The sequence below is a fragment of the Poeciliopsis prolifica genome, unplaced genomic scaffold (genome assembly GCF_027474105.1).
Source record: "Poeciliopsis prolifica strain line A6 unplaced genomic scaffold, Auburn_PproV2 SCAFFOLD006, whole genome shotgun sequence".
Lineage (NCBI taxonomy): Eukaryota > Metazoa > Chordata > Actinopteri > Cyprinodontiformes > Poeciliidae > Poeciliopsis > Poeciliopsis prolifica.
In genome coordinates this window covers 11048792-11068710 of record NW_026562381.1, presented here as the reverse complement: position 1 = coordinate 11068710, position 19919 = coordinate 11048792, and the positions used below count along the sequence as shown (strand labels likewise).

At 37.8% G+C, this 19919-nt stretch overlaps 5 protein-coding genes across 6 annotated transcripts; 3 read left to right on the top strand and 2 right to left on the bottom strand.

Annotated features, from left to right (window-relative positions):
* Positions 1 to 848: 848 nt before the first annotated feature.
* On the top strand, positions 849 to 4918 carry LOC129360758 (NF-kappa-B-activating protein-like). The gene is made up of 8 exons (XM_055031154.1): positions 849 to 1392; positions 2436 to 2516; positions 2603 to 2667; positions 3074 to 3166; positions 3248 to 3290; positions 3370 to 3555; positions 3679 to 3828; positions 4532 to 4918. The coding sequence occupies exons 1-8, from the start codon at positions 986 to 988 to the stop codon at positions 4704 to 4706; spliced, it is 1200 nt and encodes a 399-aa protein (XP_054887129.1). The 5' UTR covers positions 849 to 985; the 3' UTR covers positions 4707 to 4918.
* A 333-nt stretch (positions 4919 to 5251) lies between these two features.
* LOC129360759 (NADH dehydrogenase [ubiquinone] 1 alpha subcomplex subunit 1-like) lies at positions 5252 to 6394 on the bottom strand. The gene is made up of 3 exons (XM_055031155.1): positions 6143 to 6394; positions 5966 to 6055; positions 5252 to 5367 (listed from the first exon to the last, which is right to left on the bottom strand). Exons 1-3 carry the CDS (start codon positions 6242 to 6244, stop codon positions 5347 to 5349), a joined length of 213 nt encoding a protein of 70 aa, XP_054887130.1. The 5' UTR covers positions 6245 to 6394; the 3' UTR covers positions 5252 to 5346.
* Positions 6395 to 6833: 439 nt separating this feature from the next.
* Positions 6834 to 12195, top strand: LOC129360754 (regulator of nonsense transcripts 3B-like). The gene is made up of 10 exons (XM_055031147.1): positions 6834 to 7076; positions 7288 to 7394; positions 7476 to 7582; positions 7660 to 7758; positions 8400 to 8510; positions 8597 to 8640; positions 9139 to 9330; positions 9411 to 9565; positions 10268 to 10562; positions 11053 to 12195. The coding sequence occupies exons 1-10, from the start codon at positions 6966 to 6968 to the stop codon at positions 11188 to 11190; spliced, it is 1359 nt and encodes a 452-aa protein (XP_054887122.1). The 5' UTR covers positions 6834 to 6965; the 3' UTR covers positions 11191 to 12195.
* A 1368-nt stretch (positions 12196 to 13563) lies between these two features.
* On the top strand, positions 13564 to 16386 carry LOC129360548 (60S ribosomal protein L39). Its single transcript, XM_055030857.1, has 3 exons — positions 13564 to 13646; positions 13919 to 14022; positions 16208 to 16386. Exons 1-3 carry the CDS (start codon positions 13644 to 13646, stop codon positions 16254 to 16256), a joined length of 156 nt encoding a protein of 51 aa, XP_054886832.1. The 5' UTR covers positions 13564 to 13643; the 3' UTR covers positions 16257 to 16386.
* Positions 16387 to 17096: 710 nt separating this feature from the next.
* On the bottom strand, positions 17097 to 19810 carry LOC129360278 (ankyrin repeat domain-containing protein SOWAHD-like). 2 transcript variants are annotated; one of them, XM_055030381.1, is made up of 3 exons: positions 19658 to 19810; positions 19191 to 19529; positions 17097 to 18848 (listed from the first exon to the last, which is right to left on the bottom strand). In XM_055030381.1, exons 2-3 carry the CDS (start codon positions 19433 to 19435, stop codon positions 18179 to 18181), a joined length of 915 nt encoding a protein of 304 aa, XP_054886356.1. In that variant the 5' UTR covers positions 19436 to 19529; positions 19658 to 19810; the 3' UTR covers positions 17097 to 18178. The 2 variants fall into 2 exon arrangements, with proteins under 2 accessions (XP_054886356.1, XP_054886357.1); XM_055030382.1 differs by having other exon boundaries at positions 17097 to 18845; positions 19191 to 19810.
* Positions 19811 to 19919: the final 109 nt, after the last annotated feature.

The following is a 19919-nucleotide window of genomic DNA, read 5'->3' as shown; positions in this document are numbered from 1 at the left end:
AAATAAAAAGTCGTTCATTTCATAAGAATTTCATAGTTTAGCAGATGATAATACATGTTTTGAAATCGCACATTTATTTTATGATTTTGATTTTAAAAAATCATAAATTATTGTGACCCTCCACAAATTTCTACTCAAAATTTGGGTATTCATTGGACACCATTGTTTTGATTTTTTTAAAAAGAAAGAAAGAAAGGAAGAAAGAAAGAAACAAACAAAGAGAGAGAAAGAAAGAAACAAAGAAAGAAAGAAACAAAGAAAGAAACAAAGGAGAAATACAACACATAAACAAGTCATAAGCATCAGAAAGATAGGAATATGGATAGTATTGAGTCCACAGTGTTTTTAATAATGCCAAAGAACGAACTTGATTATATTTACTTTTCAATGGATTTATTCAGATGATGGTTCTATTATGAATATAAGGGAAAAAATAATATTTAATTCATTAAGAAATATTTTAAAAATCAGACAGCAATCAAGAAATCAGCAGATTTCTCCAAAATGCTTTAAGTAGTTAGCTGTAAGACCTTTATGACATTTGCAAAAGTATTGCATAAACTAAGTGGGTTGGATGAAATCGACTAAAGGAAAGAGTGAATGTTTTTATATGTCTTTCTTTAGAATAAATATGAGCTGAGCACATCAACAAAAGCGAGAAAATACTTAAATATTTATTATTTTGAATATTTTTCGATATTCATAATGAAATCAGAATCTTAGCGTCATTTCATTGGCATTTATTTATTGATTGATTTATGCCAAAATCACTTTTGCGGAAAATTACATGGGCTATTTAGAGGACAGTAGGAACTATTGTTCGGTGGATTCGGAAGTTAGAGGGAATCTTTTAAGCGTCGGATCACTTATCTCTTCCTGTTATTGGTTGCGTACTAAAATAGAACGCCATATCTCCTGTCTTACTCTCTGTTTTCATTTCATTTCGTAACTTTATTCAGCTGTACGTCCTCGGAGGTCAGACGGAATGCCTTTGTCTGACCGGTCCAGCTCCGACGGCGGCCGGGACTCTCCGAGTCCTCGGGCCCGGAGACCCCGTACTCGATCCCGCAGCCGAAACCGTAGCCGAGAGCGTAGCCTGTCTCCGGACAGCTTTGGGCCCAAACTCCCGAAGCCCCGCAACAAGGAGAGGGAGAGAGAGGAGCGGGAGCGTCGTTTCAAAGAGGCGAGAAACATTCGAAGATTCCGCATCGGGAGTCCCGGTCGGAGCAGGTCCAGGTCCCGGTCTCGGGATCGCCATAACAACGGCACCAGCAACCACGGCCACTGGTCGGAGCAGCGCGATGGAAAACACGGCGGCTTCAAAGATGACTATTACTACCAGCAGCAGAGGGACGACGTCCAGAGGCAGAGGCAGGAGGCTTTCATTGCCAGGTATTAAAACTCCCGTTCATGCTCACGAAAAGCTGTTTCCTTGGTGATCTGTGGTTGCTTACAACCGCAAGGTTGTAAGTTTGATTCCTGCTTCCGCCTCACATCGACGTGAGCCTGGCCTTTGATAGTTCATTTTCTTTACATTTGACGCCAGATCTGACCTGCTGTATTATTTCTGCTAAAGAACTGAAGCCCCAGAGCATGACTCTGCCATCACCATGCTTTACCGTGATCCTGCTTTCTGCATATATGTCTCCATAATAATGACAATTACAACAAATAAAGGCTTGAAATATTTCACTCAGTCTCTAGTGAACCTATGTAATATTCGTTTCAGTTCCTCAAATGAACTTCTTCACAATATTTTAATTTTCTGAGACACCTGAAGATGTTACCATCATCTTCTAGGTTGCTGTGGGTAAATAATTTTCTCCTTGCTTCTTCTTTCTATTTTTGGGTCATACACTGCAAAAACCCAAAAATCCTACCAAGCATTTTTGGTCTGGCTTCTAGTGCAAATGTCTCAGTACATTTGAATTAAGACAGAACAAACTTATAGGTCACTTTTTATCAAGTTATAGGGGCTTGTTTTAAGTCACTAATTTCTTAATATTGATTTTTATAAAGTGCTGATTTCACAGTAGATTATTTCACTAATACAAATAATTTTTTCTGCTGTTATAAGTAAAATAATCTGCAAGAAGAACTAGTACTTTCTCAGAAATATGAAGGATTTATTAACCTGAACAAGCTCTTATATTTTTCTAAAAAGTTATCTGTAAATTGTTTTTGTCTTTTTTCTATAGATTAAAAATGATTGCTAAGATTTTGTGTTTTTGCTGTGTATCTTCAGCAGTACTACTGGGCAATGTTTGAACTTGATTTATTATCAAACATTTTTTTCTTCATATTGAGAACACTCTAATCTGTCTGCTGTGTTTTCATGATTATTTTTGTTCTCTCTAACAAAACTCTAAGGCCTTCAGAAAACATAATTTACACATATTTATATTTTCTGATGTAAATGTGGTGATGCGTTCCAGGCGTCTACAGGAGCGGGAACGGATTGGTGAGCTCGGTTGTCCTGAAGTCTGGGGATATTCTCCAAGAGTGAAAGAGCCAGAGTGAGCAAAGAAAACCATCATCGATGTTCTTTATGTTTCTGCTTTGGAGGAACATTTGTGTTAATTATGGCTTTTCTGTCCATCAGCTCTGATGAATTCACACCAGTTGAAGAAGATGAGAAAAACAGCAGCTCAGAATCCAGCTCAGAGGGTAGGAAATGTTTGACCGGAAATGAGATGGTTTCTGATACAATTCCTATTAAAAGTAGTTTCCCCCTTGGATGTTTTACACTTTTTGTTTCTTTCACAAATCAGTAATGAGGAACAAAATCTGCCTTTTTTTCATACTTATTTCATACTAAATGTTTTTATTATTTTGTAGAAATCAGTCATTTCACACTAAAATTTTGGTGATGTGACCAAAATAAAAAATATATATGTATTTTTTTTGACAGAAATATTTTTGTCAAAAAAAGCCAGATTTTGTTTCTGAAGACTGATTTGTAAAAGCAATAAAAGGGTAAACCATCCAGTACATGCAGATTGTATGTTGGAACATAACTTACCTGCAAATCTTGAGCACTTGTATTTTAAGTTGTTTTGTCTCTACTTAACAGAGGAAAAGAAGAAAAAGAAAAAGAAGAAGAAGTCAAAGAAGAAAAAGACCAAGAAACACTCTGAGGACAGCGAGTTGGAATCAGATTCAGAAGGTGAAACATTTTAATTTCTTTACCCAACAAATCTGAACATCTTATTACTTGTATAAGCTGAAATGTTTTTGTTTTCTACAGAAGAAGAAATAAAAAAGAAGAAAAAGAAGAAGAAAAGTAAGAAGTAAGTTCTCATTTGCCTGACTAATAATACTCTGGTACGTTTTTGTTGTGATTGATGAAACATCTCGATTTTGCTGCAGGTCGAAGAAGTCCAAGAAGAAGAAGGCGAAGAAGAGCCGGAAAGAGTCCAGTGACTCCAGCAGCGAAGAGTCGGAGGAAGAGGAAACTGGCGGGTTGATGTGGGTGGAGAAAACCGGCGTTGATGAGAACATCGTTGGTCCGGAGGCGCCGCTCACTCATCTGTCGCAGGATGACAAACCGCTGGAGTGAGTCTCTTCTTTTGCTTTCTCATTTTCCTTCAGCTGTTTTCTGGAACCAAATCATGCAGTTTATTTTTTTGTGAGTTTTGTGTTTGTGAAACTCCCATTGTTTTTTTTTGTCTCCTCCAGTTTCGGTCACGCCCTGCTGCCGGGTGAAGGTGCTGCCATGGCAGAGTACGTGAAGGCTGGCAAACGGATCCCCAGAAGAGGAGAAATCGGTCTGACCAGCGACGAGATCGCAAACTTCGAAAAGTCTGGTTATGTCATGAGCGGCAGCAGGTGAGCAAAATTTAGAAGTAAATTAGAGCTGATTAATTGTGATGGATTGATTATTGAATAATTATCAACTGACACCAATATTGGAAAATACACTCTAAAAGAAGGCAATTTGCTGAATAAGAATAACACTGAGTAGTAATTAAAACTATAAATATGTATTTAAGAAAAACCTAATATAAGATTAAGTAGTTAAATAAAAATCTGAAGAATGTGACAATTATTTTCAGATTAATCATCAGAATAATTGATAGAATAATCAGTTACTAAAATAATTTAGTTGCAGGCTGGTAGGAATAGAAAATTTTTTCTACTTAGAAATATGATCTGAGGTATTTTGACACACCAGAAATATTAATCTGTGTGATGTTTTTCTTGCAAACGTTACACTGTTCACAACTCGAACATGTTGTTGTGTTACATAAGCTATATATTAATAAATATAGCTTATTGGAATTTTACGTGATAGACAAAAATGTGAAGTGGGAGCAAAATTAATGTATTTTGCAAAAAAAGAAAAATTGAAGTGTGGCATACTTTTGTGTTCAGCTCCTGCTACATACACACATTTATATAAAAGTCAGGCTAGAGTGGTGATCTAATCAGCACCTTACCTACCCTATGCCTTGGGCTGTCCATATAACCATTCTTTTGCACTTTTTGTTCCTTCTGTAATCCTGACATTTGATCTTTTTTCCTCCCGCAGACATCGCCGTATGGAGGCTGTGCGTCTGAGGAAGGAGAACCAGATCTACAGTGCGGATGAAAAGCGAGCTCTGGCCTCCTTCAACCAGGAGGAGAGGAGGAAACGCGAGAGCAAGATCCTGTCGAGTTTCAGAGAAATGGTGTACAGAAAAACCAAAGGCAAGGAGGAGAAGTGACTGTTGCTTAGTTTCCCTTCATCTGGAAGGATTTACTTTGTCTGGTGGCTTAAAGTGTAATATTTTATTTCTGAGTGCCCCTAAATTCAGTTTTCCTTCTGTGAGGATGAATTTTAACTGTAAAGAACTGTCAAAGTTTAGTCTAATTGTCATTTTTTTGTTTATTTCTTCTAATCCACATGAGCAGAGAAATAAAAACCTTTTTATCTCCACTGTTCTGTTCTTAAATTTGTACTGATAAAAACTCCTGAAAATAAATAGCCTTACTATAGATCTTCTGAAATGTCCATGTAAATATTTCAGCTTGTTTATAATCTAACAGATGACTGAAAATCTTTAACCTTTTTTGTACACTTAATATCAACAAAAGATACACATAAGAGCAACTGTGTTACTGATCAGTACAGACTGGAAACTATCAGATATGACAAAACTTTATAAGTATTTTGAAATTATGTAGGTGGCAAGTAAATACCTTTAACACATCTATTTAAAATACTAATGATTAGAATAGAAACTTGTATAAATTTGTTTAAAAAAAACACTTCTAGTGAGGAACAGTTTAATCACAACTGATTTTTAAAAGACATTTATATATTTAATTTACAACGTGGACATTTCTGCTCTTCATAATCCTCAGCTACTTGATGTTCTCGAGTCCCTGCAAAGGAAACAAACAGAAATTTTTTTTTATTGATCTCCAGTTTTAGTAATATTTGTAGGAAAACTACAGGTTTGACTTAAAACACACAAAATCTAAACATAATTTTGGATTTCCCTGATTCTCTCCATCTGTAGGTGATGTGTTGCCAGATAATGTAAAGATTTGTACAAAAAAAATTAAGTTATTTTAGTTTGTAAAATCAAAAAGAGCTCACACATGATTAACCCAATAAAGCACAGCAACACTGGTCATTGAGGATTTTTCCCCATTTTCACAAATTAAAGAAACTTCTTTCACTAACTGTGAGGATAATTATCTCACTATTTATGGTTATATTTGACTAATGAGCGTTGATGCAGACCTGGAGGTAAATTAACTAGTAAATGTCGAATAGCAACAGAACTGTCCAGGTTTGCAAGTTTTTAAAGAAACTCACCCCAATTTGAAAAGTCTTAAATACACCTGGAGTTTCAACACAACCTATTCAATTACATCTGGTTCTGATTGGACTTTTTCCAAACATCTACCAGAAAATAAAAGCACGTAAATAAACAAATGTCTTCGTACTGCTGTTTTTGACTCAAAACAGATTAACCTTGGAGTTAAAGTACTGCTCCGTGCCCGACACTCTCTTGTCCCTCTCCATCAGGTGCCACTGCCACGGATTCCGGGCGACCCTTTTCTCCTGCACGGGGATAAAACAGCTGCAGTCACACAAATCACGGCAGATATTAGCGGCTCGACAGCAGCATTGCTCAGAGTCACCCTTCACCTTTCCTCCGTTGGTTAACTTCTGGATGTGTGTGGTCACGATGCCCGGAAGGACCATGCAGGTTGTCATGAGGCCGAAGGCGGGGAGGATTTCATACCACATCTTCCGTTACTTCAACAACCAGAAACAACGAAGAAGCAGCGAGGACAACGTTGTCCTCCAAAAATATCAAGAATATCTGTCTATTATGCTAGCGCTGCTAACAAAATGTCGACCGCTCTGCTCCGACTTCCGTAACCAGAAGGAATGGTTTCCGGTATGAACTTTTCAAAATTAAAGCATCAAGAACCTTCTTTTTTATGACAGTTGTCGGCAACGTTTAAATGTGCGTTACCGCCACCTACTGGAATGGAGTGAGCCCACACAGACAAAATATGACAATACATTTCAAATAATTTCGGTTCATAAATTTTATTCGGTTGATATATTTTTGTTTTGGTATATAAGGCACACGTCCACATCAAATTCTCGTTTTTTATAAAAATAAGAATGCTTCACACACTCATTTACTCTTGTTGGGCTTTTATTGAGAAAGTACATTAAAGCGGAAACTGCTCAAATTTGTGTATTTTTCTACAAAATTCAACTAAAAGAAAAATCGGAGTTGAAATAATACGAAACAAATGGGAGAAAGAAAATTTGTGCAATAACGCGTTTTCTCTTTAGGGCCCCCTGGTGGCCTTGACTTTGAATCACCAACTTCCTCTCTAACGGCTGGTTTGAGAGGAAGTTGGTGAGGTCGGTTGCTACAGGCTGGCTAACTTGGAAAAAAGTAAGCAAGTCTGTTGGCTGAGATAAAAATAAACGCCGTAACCTTTCAACCATGAAGGAAGACAAAGAAAACGCTCGACCGAAAGACAAAAGAGTGGAAATAAAGTGTGTAGATGGAGAGAAGACGGAGAAGTGTAAGGAGAAGAAAGAGGCCATGACAAAGGTAGAAGTTGCTAACAGAGCTATTGTTGCTACCAGGAGTCGCTTTAGCGCTTGATTAGTTCAAAAAACAACACTATGATGTTTATCATGCTTTATTTTTATATCTAGATGAAATGTGAACATTTTAAATAGGATATTAAGTTCTTCTGTATAGCAGTTTATGTGTAATTATGAAGTTCATGATCAATTGCATTCAAACTAAAATGTTGTAGATTGTGATCAGAAGATTACCTCCAAGTCTGACTAAAGAGGAGCTGGAGGAGCAGCTGCAACCTCTTCCAGAAGTGGACTACATGGAGTTTTTCTCCAACGACACCAGGTACTTCCTCCGGTCAAGCCTCCTCTGGTCATAAAATATATATAACTTGCTTATTTTCTAAAACATTCTTTCTTTTCTCAGCCTTTTCCCACATCTCTTCGCAAGGGCTTACATCAGTTTCAAAAATCAGGAGGACATCGTTCTCTTCAGAGATCGATTTGATGGATATGTGTTCATAGATAACAGAGGTGAGACTGGTAACAATTAGTTGGGAAAGTTTACCAAAGAGTGGAGGTCATTTTTGTCTCTGTGTGTTTTTTAATAGGACAGGAGTATCCTGCCATTGTGGAGTTCGCACCTTTCCAGAAAACTGCCAAGAAAAGAAATAAGAAGAAGGACTCAAAATGTGGAACAATTGCTGAAGGTGAAATTTTTATTACACTTTTCTAAACTGATCTGTAAAGCAATATACAAATTTAATTTGACATGATTTGACATTTTCTTTTGTAATTTCAGAACATTTTCTTAGAAATGTCTGACTCTGCAATGTCAGAGAATATATTTTATTTTAATATTGCAAATTTATCCCTTTAATCATGGGAAATTGTAGAAAAATAAACATTTTGTAAATTCATCATCTGAGATTATTCCAATTTGTTTCTTGTAAATGTGTGAAATTTGTCTAAAATTTCCAGTTTTTACCTCTCAAAAGAATCAGCAAAAATTAGTTTTCTGTCAAATAACATTATTTTAAAGAGTCAGATTTTAAGAGTCCCACAGCATAACAGATCCTCTACTTTACAGCAGGCATGTAACAGTTTCTCTTAAGCATCCTTCATTTCACACCAGCCCAACACGGAGGTTACCTTATTGCAGAAAGCCTTCAAAACAAAGTTAAAGTCATCACAAATTTACTTTTGTGATGGTGGGACTAGAAATAATGGTCATTATAGAAACACGAAAAACTGATGATGCCACTAATATTTACATTTAGCTTTCATGAGTTATTTTCTTTTTTCTTTTACTGTGGTTGTGCTTTTTTATATTATTAAAATTTTCTTTTAGATCCTGATTATAAAAGGTTTCTTGAATATTACAATGGAGATGAAGAGAAGCTGACATCCACACCAGAGACTCTGCTAGAGGAGATCGAGGCACGATCGAAGGAACTTGAAGGTTTGTTTACATTCGCTGCTTCACTGTAAATATGGCAGCTGCACATTCAAAAATAAAATAATTTAAGAGGATTTTTCTCTTTCTAGCCAAAAAAACAACTCCTCTTCTGGACTTCCTGAAGAACAAACAGGTAAAATTAACACAGCCTCTGAGAAATATGTTTCAGATCATCAAATACATTTTAATAACAAAAGATGAGCTAAATGTAGGTTCCAAGTTATTAATAAGATTTTTTTTACATTATGTGAATCCAAATATGACTTGTGAATTTACAAAAGAGGCTAAAAAAGAGATAAATAAAGAAAATTGTTGACTGTTTTGGAGTTAAATTATGAAAAGTGTAGTTCAAAAAAATGAACGAGAAATAAAATATTGAATGGTTACCATGGTAAAAAACTTCAAATTGTGTTATATTTGTTTTAGATGGTTTTTCCTCTTATGTGTCAGTTTAGTGCTTTGTATATAAGAAGTGATCTGTTTCAGGTTTTATATATATTGAAATGATTTATGAAGGTGTAATAATTTAATTTAATGTGTGGGAAAAACCTTGATCTTCTGCCTGCATCTTTTTAGTGTGCTAGAAGAAGTTATTTTGTTTAGGTTTGTTAACATCTGTCTTGCTGTTCAGAGACTGAGGGAGGAGAGGAAGGAGGAAAGAAGGAGGAGAGAGCTTGAGCGGAAGCGTCTGCGTGATGAAGAGCGCCGCAAATGGAGGGAGGAGGAGCGGAGGAAGAGAAAAGAGGCGGAGAAGATGAAGAGACTGGAGAAGCCTTTGGAGAACAAAGACAAGGACCAGACTAAAGAAGAACCAAAAATTAAGGTTTGTGTTGCGGAACGTCAGAGCCGTTTCTAAGTCTGCATCATTTCCGGGGTGTTGGATTTTCTTTCTTTTCATTTCAGCTCCTGAAGAAGCCAGACAAAAGCGATGATGGCGATTCTGAGAAACCCAAAGAGAAATTCAAGAAACCAGAGAAGCTGCACAGAGAGGACAGAGCATTAGGCGGCGCCGACCACAGGAGGAGACCGAACTTTGACAATAAGGAGCGAGAAAGAAAGTCAGTGTCTTCACTCAGTTCTCTGAATTCACTGAGTTCAAACTCGTGATGTGTAGATTGATCCAGAAATATTGATGCTTATACCAGATTTTTCTTGCTTTAAGACCGATTCCCAAATCCAAGTATCAATGCTTTCAATACTTCAGTCATTTGAGATGCTGTATCTTAAGATATGTTAGAAAGTAACTAAATTACTGAGATGTTGCCTGAATGAAACAGGGCTGAAGGGAACTACTTTTTCTTCCGCCTGGTAATGCCCAGTGGCGGATCATAAAAAAAGTCACACTTGCAGATTTTTCAGCTTTCATTTTGTAGTAGTTATTAAAAATTAAACAAGAATTTATTTCAGTAAGATTATTACTTTACTAATTTTCTTTTTCTTTTTAGTTTGTAACATCATTTTCAAACATTTTGTATAATTTTCTGCTGTTGTTAAAATAATCCAGCTATGTAAGTGAAGCTGCTACCTCAGTGTACTTCTTAACTTAAAACCAAAATGTTAGAGCACATTGAGTTATTTTCATGAAGATTTTAATTGTAACACTTGGTTTTGCACAAAGCATCGGATCGGCACGGGATCACTAATCCCAGCTTCAATTCTACTCAGTTGTGGATCGGGAAGGAAATCAGTGTTACCGAATATCGCTAGTTCAAACTGCAGCAAATAAAACAGGGTTTATTGGGTTTTTTTTTACTTGGCAGAGGGAACGAAGACGGGTGGAAGGAGTTCAGAGAACGCGACTTGGACCGTGAGAAGGAGAGGGAACGACGGCTAAGGGAGAAGGAGCGCATCCGACGGCAAGACGAGGAACGGCGGAGACGGCGGGAGCAGCAGGACGGAGAGAACACGTCCAGAAAACGAGAGGAGGAGATCAGAAAGGAGAAGGCGATGGAGAAGAGGAGGAGCGAGAACTCTGCAGACGCCGATAAGATGGAGAAACCGGCCAGAGAGAACAAGAAGGAGGAGAGCAGTAAAAGAGAGAGAGTTCGTAATAAGGTAGGAGTGGTTCAGAACGTCATGTTTTGTCCTCAGATGTGAAGGTTTCCAACCAGAACGCAACGTAAAATAGGATCTGTTCTGATAACTAACTTTATTAGACGATGCATTGTCCCAGAAGTTATTATGATAAACGATAATGTTGTTGTTTTGAGATCATTTTCAAGTAATTTAATGCAAAAATGATCAGAGATCAATAAACTTTAAATTCTAATGAACATTTAACACTGGAGCTGATCCGACAAATGATTCAAAATAAATAAAACAACAAATACAGTGGATTATTATTCATCAGAATGGAAATTATCACATTAATTTTAATTTATCATGCGATTTTGTTGATTATTGCAACACAATGACAAACATTTTGAAACTATTTTCCTCTGAATATTTTCTAAAAACCCGACAAATGTGAAAAGCTGCTTGGATTTTAACAACCCGGCAGCAGTTTGTGTTTTTCTTGTGTTGAACATTTCTGTTTCTGTGTCAGGACCGGCCTGCCATTCAGCTGTACCAGCCAGGGGCCCGGAGCCGCAACCGCACCACCGGAGGCAGCGCCGACTCCGGCTCTGCCGACAGGAAACCCGACTCTGACAACAAGAAGGCGGCCGACAGAGGAGAGGACTGAGCTGGTTTCTGGTTCTGGGGCTTTTTAAGTTTGATGAAAAGGCCTGCAAGGCTCAGCGTGGCGCCACAGCGCTAACACGCAGTTCCAACATGGCGAGGGGGGCTGCAGCGGCTCCAGTCCCAGTGGAGGCTGGGATTTGAGCCTCTCAGAGCCTCATTGAGACCCTGTTTGGTTTTTTTCGATACAAGAGGCAACGGTTTGTAAGAGTGCAGCTGCAGGGCGCAGAGGGTAACGCCGAAGCTTTCCTGGGACCATGAGATCTTACAGTGGCCTTACGTCGTTAATGTTGTTCCTGAGGGAAAACGTTTCACCGCAAACATCTGTTAGCTCGTTTGTTTAGATCAGAATGTGCAAAAATAATCTCTTCTGTCAGCGCTAGGCTTTGAATTGTAACTTTCACACACTGCACCCCACTCTACACAGAGACAGAAAATCTACTGATGTGCAGAAACTACAGTGGTTCCCAGAAGTCCACACACCCAGAGGGAAACTACAGGTTGTTTGTCATAACAACATAACAAATATTAACTTTAACGTGACACATTTCCTGTATAGTTCAACACCAGTCATTCTACTCTAGTTTATGCAACATAAAAAGCTCCAATAACCATTAAAGCTGCAGAATGTAACATTTATAAACAATATATATTTTTTACACTTTTTTTTTTTTTTTAGCTCCTTTGCCTTCTCCCAGTGTTAACAACCAATAAACTCCAGGAGGCGGGTCTTAGCGCTGTCAATCAGTTATGAATGTAAGGCTAGTTAGCATGGCCACCAGTAATGGCAGATAAACGGTTTTCTTGTAATGATAAGTTGTTTCTCCGCCATTATCACATTTAGCAGCATGTACCTGTGATTGACTGAGAGCGCTAAGACCCTCCTCCTGGCTCTGATTGGTTGATTTTTGTCGGAACTGTTGCATTTCTTCAATGGCAGTAGTAGTTCAGAGAGGAGGTGAAGGAAATCAATCTTTTCACAGATTATCGGTCTCAGGACAAACTCACATGCTGGCATATATGTATATATATATATATATATATAGTTACACACTGTAGCTTTGAACTCAGTAGTTGAAATAGTTTTATTGTATTTAATTATAGTTTGTCCTCCTTGAATTGACTGAAGTTTGGGTCTGTTTGTAATTTAATCTGCTTTAGCAAAACTCTAATCGCACATCCTGATGCTGCCACCACCATGTTTCACCCAAGGAATGGTGTTCTTTTTGGTGATGTACTGAGTTGTTTTGTGCCAAACAGACACTTTTAAATTGTGGGATTTTTCCTGAAGGTTTTGGGAGGCTGAACATTTTTCAGGTTAATCAGATTTACTGTAATTGTTGCCAGATGAACACTCTTTTCAACATAGTTTTAGTTTATCCTCAGTTTTTTTTTATTGTACAAGATAAATGTCACATTAAGGATGAAAAAGTTTTGAAGAGGTTCATTCTGGACTGCATTATAACATGGGTGTGAGAACTTTTTGGACACACTGTGGTTTATAATTTGTACTAAATAACCTATATTTTGCTCTGTGGTTTTTATGCAACTGATGGAGGAGAAAGCCATTTTTCCAACTCAGAATCAACTTAAACATTCATTTTTGTGAACTGAGTAAAACATCGGAACAAATATTTGCTGGTAATACTAACAGAATTACACAATCTCTGCCTAGAAATAAAAATACTTGCTGAAGTCTGTCTCTGATTTTACTTTCCATCGTTTTCCATCTCAACTTTTGATTTTCTAAGCATGAATATTAAGAAAAATATATTAGGGAATAATTTAATGATAAAACTGTTTAATGTCTTAATTACAGAACAACATATGCATTTTTAATATCAAGTAATTAATAATATCTGTACTCTTTAAATAAACTATTTGATATTTGCATTTGTGTAGCCAAAAATGAATCAAAACATTTTTGATAAACATTCAAGTATTAAATTTGATTAAGAAACCCACCCTAAATGGCGATGCAAAAAAGTAAAACCATATTTCATGGACCAATATGTCATGTTATAATTTGTTTTGAAAATAAATTGGTGCACCTGAAGGATAGGTGACTTGTCCAGTGTGCAGCCAAAACAAAATAGCCTACCATACAATTTTTGTTTTCCATTTCATGTAATGAAAGAAAATTCTGTTCTTGTTTTTAGGCTTTAAAATAAGGAAAATCATGAAACTTTTACATAAAAAAGGGGGGAAATTTGTTCTAAGGCTATTAGTGTAAAAAAAATGCAATAGTCAACATTTGTAAATTGCCTTTTCATTTGGAAAAGAGTCATTTTTTGTCATTTGTGGCAAAAGTTATGAATTGCCATAAAAACTGCCTCCATTTCCTCCATTGGCCGCTTGGTGTCGCTGCTCCCAGGAGGCTCACTGCTTAAAGTTGCTTACGTCACGTCCTTCTTTCTCTTCGACCACCGCCATAGTGGGGAAAAGATTGTGGAGAAAATGGTAAATATAAAATCATTAAACATCCACATTGACAAAGTTTTTAATCCGTAACTGTTACTCGAAATGAATGCTATATATTGTATTGGTAAAGAAAGTGTCCGCATGTCGTGGAAAAATACGCAGATAACATGATTAAATTAACCGAAATACGGTGCTAGGTATGCTAGCTCCGAACTTTCCCTGGGCAATGTGAAACGATTTCATCATAAGGATGTGAAGTACAAACTTTAGATACAAACCTGTTACTGATTGGGTTCTGTTACATTTTCCAGTCCTCCCACAAGACCTTCAGGATCAAACGCTTTCTGGCCAAGAAGCAGAAACAGAACCGGCCGATTCCTCAGTGGATCAGAATGAAAACTGGCAACAAGATCAGGTGAGTTTTCACGTTTCTGATGCTGCAGCTTTATAAATATGAAACTTCACTTTTAAAGAGCAAGTGGGATTATTTAATCTACAGCATTGTTTAGTGTGACTAGATCTTGAATCTGAAGGTAAATGTTCTGCTTAAAGGAGCGTAAATTCAGTTTTTAATTTACTAAATTTTCAGGTACCAACCTGAAAATAATCTACATTAAGATCAAGATTTTGGATACATAACTCAACAGCTTTAATAGATGTTAAATATTTTTGTGCCTGTGTACAGGATGCTCATGACAGCAATGTGGACATAAATGATTAACAGTCTTCACAGGAACTTATGAAATGAAAACATGCCAATGTATAACTGTGTTATTGTTAGATTAAGTAGTGTATTATTTACATAAATTTATTAAATTTATGTTACTAGAATACAGCTCACAAAACACATAAACAATCCAAATGCAGTGGACTTCTGCATATTTCTGGTGCAGTATTCTTTGAGTTCCTGTGGAACATGACTAAATTATTTGACAAACATTTGGACATCTTGTATTTTTGATAGAGCTTGTGAGAAATATTCAAAAGAAATGGAAGTTGAATCTGCATGCATTATTGTGTGCCATGCTATTGGGTAGCATTTAAAAAGCAGCCAATCCAGGAGCTGCGGTCATTTTTCTTGGCTGATTTTCTGTTCCTGTAAGAGCAGAGATAAGGAATATGTTGACAGCAATACCAATATCATTCTAACTGTAAAAATGACTATTAGGTGTGTTTGGTAACATGAAGATTGACTTCATTCAAATTTACATGATTATATTGACAGTATCATAACTTCACAAAATACTGACTTGTGTGTGTACAATATCTCACATTTGGTAGGACATAAATACATTTGTATTTACCAACGGTAATGTGAAAGTACAAACACAATTCCTTTACTGAAGATTTTGGATACATAACTCAGTTTTTTTATATTCCTCCAAAGCCACAAAGTTAGGTTTTGGTTGCAGATTTGTACAAACCTTGAATGGCAATGACATTTTTATTTTTTCTATAAATGACTCATAGACAGTGGGATTTTTCCTGCATAAAGAGTTTGTCAAATTCACTTTGCTTATAAACCTAAGTTCAGCAATCTATGTGAATAACTAACCTATTGTTTTCCGTCAAACGACTCACCAGCGGTGCCTGGTCGGTTGGCATCGCTCAAAATTGGAGCATCTAGTAAAACTTTCTGCTGTCCAGTCATCACTTGTCTCACTTTCTAGTGATTATTGTGTGCAGGGTTTACAGTTCTGACAACTTCCAGCACAAAAAATCCCCAAAACAAAAAACCCAGCTCAAATCTCAACCTCTCACACCATTATTGTTGTGAGCATCAGATTAGATTCTTACCAGAGTGGGATCCAATCGGAACTCGACTCTCTGAACACAATTAGACTTGTGTTTTCATGGCTTTGACCTTTTGAATAATCATTTGTTTTACAACAATGCCACATAGTGACTCTTGATTAACCAATGACCAATATGGTCATTGATACTCTCACATTCAGCACATTCTGATTGAACAGACATAATTCAATCAGAATTAATTCATTTTTGTTAAGTTAAAAAATGCAGCATTTTGGTTTTGTGCTTTTCTGCCACACAATAAGAAAATTATTCTGAAAACTTTAAAACTTATTAAAAGCGGCATAAAATGTAAGAATACTCCCAAAAGATTTTTTTGTTTGTTTTTCTTTCAGCTAAATGTTCAAAATCAATTTGTGTAGAAACTCACTCAGTCTGGTAACACAATGTTGTCCTTATTTGATTTAATAATATTTTCATTAAAAAGTCGATGTTGGTGGCCATCAGTCTTCATTTTGGTCTGTTTTCCTGATTTATTTATATTAAAGTTTTTGTGATACCTCACAGACTAATGGATAGAAGAAAAATATGGAATCTATAATTTAAAGCAGGTCTGCAAATGCAGCGCTCATCATCAGTAGAGTGCCGTCATTAACCCTGCTGAGAGCATCTTCCTCCTGCTGCACTCCTCTTCTTCCTCACCCCGGTGGTGATGAGGAAACTGCAGCTGCAGGACAAATAATTAATGTTTTAATAATGTTTTCAGAACATAAAAATGATGTTATGGCGAGTTGAAGCATCACTAAGAACATGAAAAAACTCAACGTTTCCCTCCGTCTTGTTTTCAGGTACAACTCCAAGAGGAGACACTGGAGGAGAACGAAGCTCGGCCTGTAAACATGGAGGCTGTTTGTCCCGACCTCCAGACGTCTGGAGGGAGCTGCGTCATCTGGAGCAGAGTTCGTTTTGTACAGACACTCTGGCTTTCTTCGTGTTTGACAATAAAAAGTCAGATTTGAAATGCAAATGGTTGAGTTTTTTTCTTTGCTATAGCAGAATTTAGTTTGTGGGGGAAATGATTTCTAGTGATAGGAGTAAAAGATTATTTAACAGTTGCATTTAAAGGTGGGAGATGTGGACTAAAAACACATTTTGTGGCAGTATTGATAAAAATGAGAATTTTAAAAATATATATTTTGTATGTAACTGCATGTGGCAGCTTTTGTAGTCAAAATGTTCTTAAAATACATTTCCATTTGACTCAATCTTTCATTAAATATTTGGAGTACAACTTACAGAAGATGAAACTGTTTTTACCCAACATGGCAGCGACTTGAACTAAATGTTAGTGGAGTTAAATAAATATCCTAGTATTCTTGAAATGAGAAAAACTAACTTAGAAGCAACTTTTTAGCAAGATCTTAGTTGAAGTCTATAATTTATTGAAAGTTCAAGTTCCATTGGCAGATTATTTCACTCAAAAACATTTGAGTGAAATAATCTTAATGTTGAACTAGTACTTTTATTTTCTTTAAAATAAGCTATTTATAAGCCGCTAAGTCTTATTTCAAATGTACCGAGATATTTGTATGAGAAACTCGTACAAATATGTTTAAAAATACTTGATAAGATTTTGATTTTGCAGATTTCTACTGCAAACCTGTTCATAGCATTAGATGCTTTGAGGCGTTTGTGTAAAATATAAGGCACTAGCATTCAGACCCATATAAAAACATGTTGCTATTTCTTTAAAGTTTGCATTTATTTAAAATGTGACAGCAGTTATTTAAATTGCTTAATTTAGCAGCAGATAAAAAGTGTTAGGAACAGCAGAAACCCAGTAGATCCATTTGGACGTTTACAAGCGTTTCCTGTTTTTGTTTTGACAAAACCTGCTGACTTTAAATGGCATGAGCAAGAAATGTCATTGAGTAAGTCTGTCACACTTTTATTTCTTAAGTGTTTGAGAAAGCAGCAAGGAGATTGTGAAATTGTTCAACATGCAGATTTTCTTCACATTTTAAGGACAATTCATAGCAAACTTATAGTAACTAACTTGCTGTAAAAGCAGATCTGTAATGTAAATTTTAATTGACTGTACGCATCATGCAGGATTTGGTACTTTCTAATCTGATAGCAGCAATTAAGCATGCATTAGAATTTTGTTCATAAACAATGAATCGGTAGAAATTTTAGATTTGATTTTTCTATAAGCTAAAGATCATGTAGAGGAAAAAAAAACAACTCATCAAAATTACATGTTTGAAAAGATGCAATCACCAAAACATGCATGTTCACATAATTTAAAGGGGCAATATTGCCTATTTTCCAGGCACGTGGTGCCATTATTTTTTGATAATGGCCTTATTTTCAGTTGTAAAAAAATCAAGTATAAATCAAATGACAAGTTATTCGATTTTGCATTGTAAAGTCTTGAAATTATGGGCCTGGCTCTTTAAGAAACTCCCTTTTCAGGAAGTTGTCAAAACATGGCTCCTCTATTAACCCTCTAACAACATTTTTACCAGAGTCACACTGAGAAGTAGGTCATAAAACAAGTCCTACCAGGTGTTTGCTAATTGCTGCTGGCTAGTCTGAAGGAGCAGACTGATGGAGGCTTGCTCTGGGAGAAACGCTTGGAAACTGAGGTGGAGCTGCGTCTCGAAGGCGGGGCTAGGTCCACTCAGGTGTTTTCCACAGCTAAGTGGTTGCCATGCAGTTTAAAGGATTGTTTTTGATGAGGGACTAACATAACATGATGTAAACCTTAAAATAGGTTGACTTTACAGAACACTGCCCCTTTAAAGTACGGCATAATCTCAAGTTTTGCTTCTAACAAATGAAAAGGAGGATTTCAGTTTCCTTAGAGACTCGAACCTCCAGCTGCCTCTCTTGGCTCTGTCAAAGTAACTCATTTCTTCAGGCTCTTGGCCATCCGCCTCATCGCATGCGGCCTCGCTCGCTGATCCAGCGCAGTTGTTGTTGACGTTCTTGTTGAAGTTTTGCGCACAGCCGCAGCTGTGCTCCTCGTCCCAGGTGCCCAGCAGCTCCTTCATCTCCACCGGCGCGTCCTCCCGCAGGTACTGCCACGGCCGCTTCCCGTTGTAGTCCATCGCGTCCACGTTGGCGCCGAAAGCCCCGACCAGCAGCTTGATGACCGCGAACTGGCCCTGCATGCTGGCGACGTGCAGCGGGGTCAGCCCGCCGCTGCCCCGCAGGTTCACGTTCACCGCAAAGCCCGCACGCTCCGCGAACCGCAGCAGCTTCAGTAGGACCTCGTCCCGTCCTCCCTTGGCCAGCCAATGCAGCACCGAGTATCCGCTGATGAAGTCCCGCCGGGTCAGCAGCTGCGGGTCCTCGGAGATGAAGTCCAGGATGGTTTCGTAGTTCCCCTCCACCGCCCGCAGCATCCAGGCGTGCTCCATGGGATACAGAGCCCAGTCCGAGTCCTCCTGGTCCGGGGAGAGGCTCTGCAGCAACCCGCTGCTGCTGCACAGACGACCAGAGATTAAACTGGAGCAAAAGCAGCACCGCTTAAGAGAACTCGGTATCCAAACATTACACCACAACATAAATGTACTCGTTAAAAACAGCCCTTTACTAAGTCACGACTAAAACTACTATTGATAATTTGGTATGCATTTAATTTAAAAACTACGTAGAAACGTAAAGTGGACATTTTGGTATAAGCGTGAATCTGCAGATATGAATTTCTGGTTAAAACATGTTCAGTTAAAGAATCCAGAACTTTTTTTCTCCAGAGTATTAATACTGAATACAAGCAGAGTGCAGCACATATTGTAAAAAAGCTTAGTAAATGTAACTTGGTACCCCGCTGCGCTGCTGGACGCCCGGCTCAGCAGAAGCTCCTTCAGGTACTTTCTACGCAGAACCGGCGGGACGGACTCTCTGTCCGGAGCGGAGCCGTCGGTGACTTCTTGCTGCCTCTGCAGCCTCGACCTACGCGGGGAGGCTGCGGGCATGACCTGCATGCCATACCGAGACAGCCGCTCCACAATGGAGCCCTGTCTGGGTGTCGGTTCGGGGGCGGCTGGTTCCGAGCCGCTGCGATGCATACCGCCTGGCTGACTGCAGCTCCCAGCCTATTTCCTTCTAGACTACACCCTGAAGATGTCTCAGATAATAAACGCAAATAATTTCCCTCATTTCCTGTGTCGAGAGAGAAAAAAAATGCACAAAAAAGTGGGCAAAAAATACCCATAAGGAAGTTTTGTTTTCAAATCATAACACTTCCCTTTACAGCAGCCATTTAGTATCAAACGCCAGCATTAACTCACCTGTCCTGCCATCAAACGGAAGAAAAAAAACACACCTTCTCCGTTTTAATTTAAACCAGATGAAAAGATTCACACTTAGTTTATAAAGTTCATAACGAGACAAAACCAGAGGTCCTGCTTTCCTTTGGAAAGAGGAACAGAGACAAAGTTCATTCTAATCTGACAAAAACCCAACAGCAAGAATCCCTCACATGTGACCACGGGTGGACTTTAAAGCAGGAAGTAACACTCAGCTTATTCCCCTGATACTTTCACAGCCTAA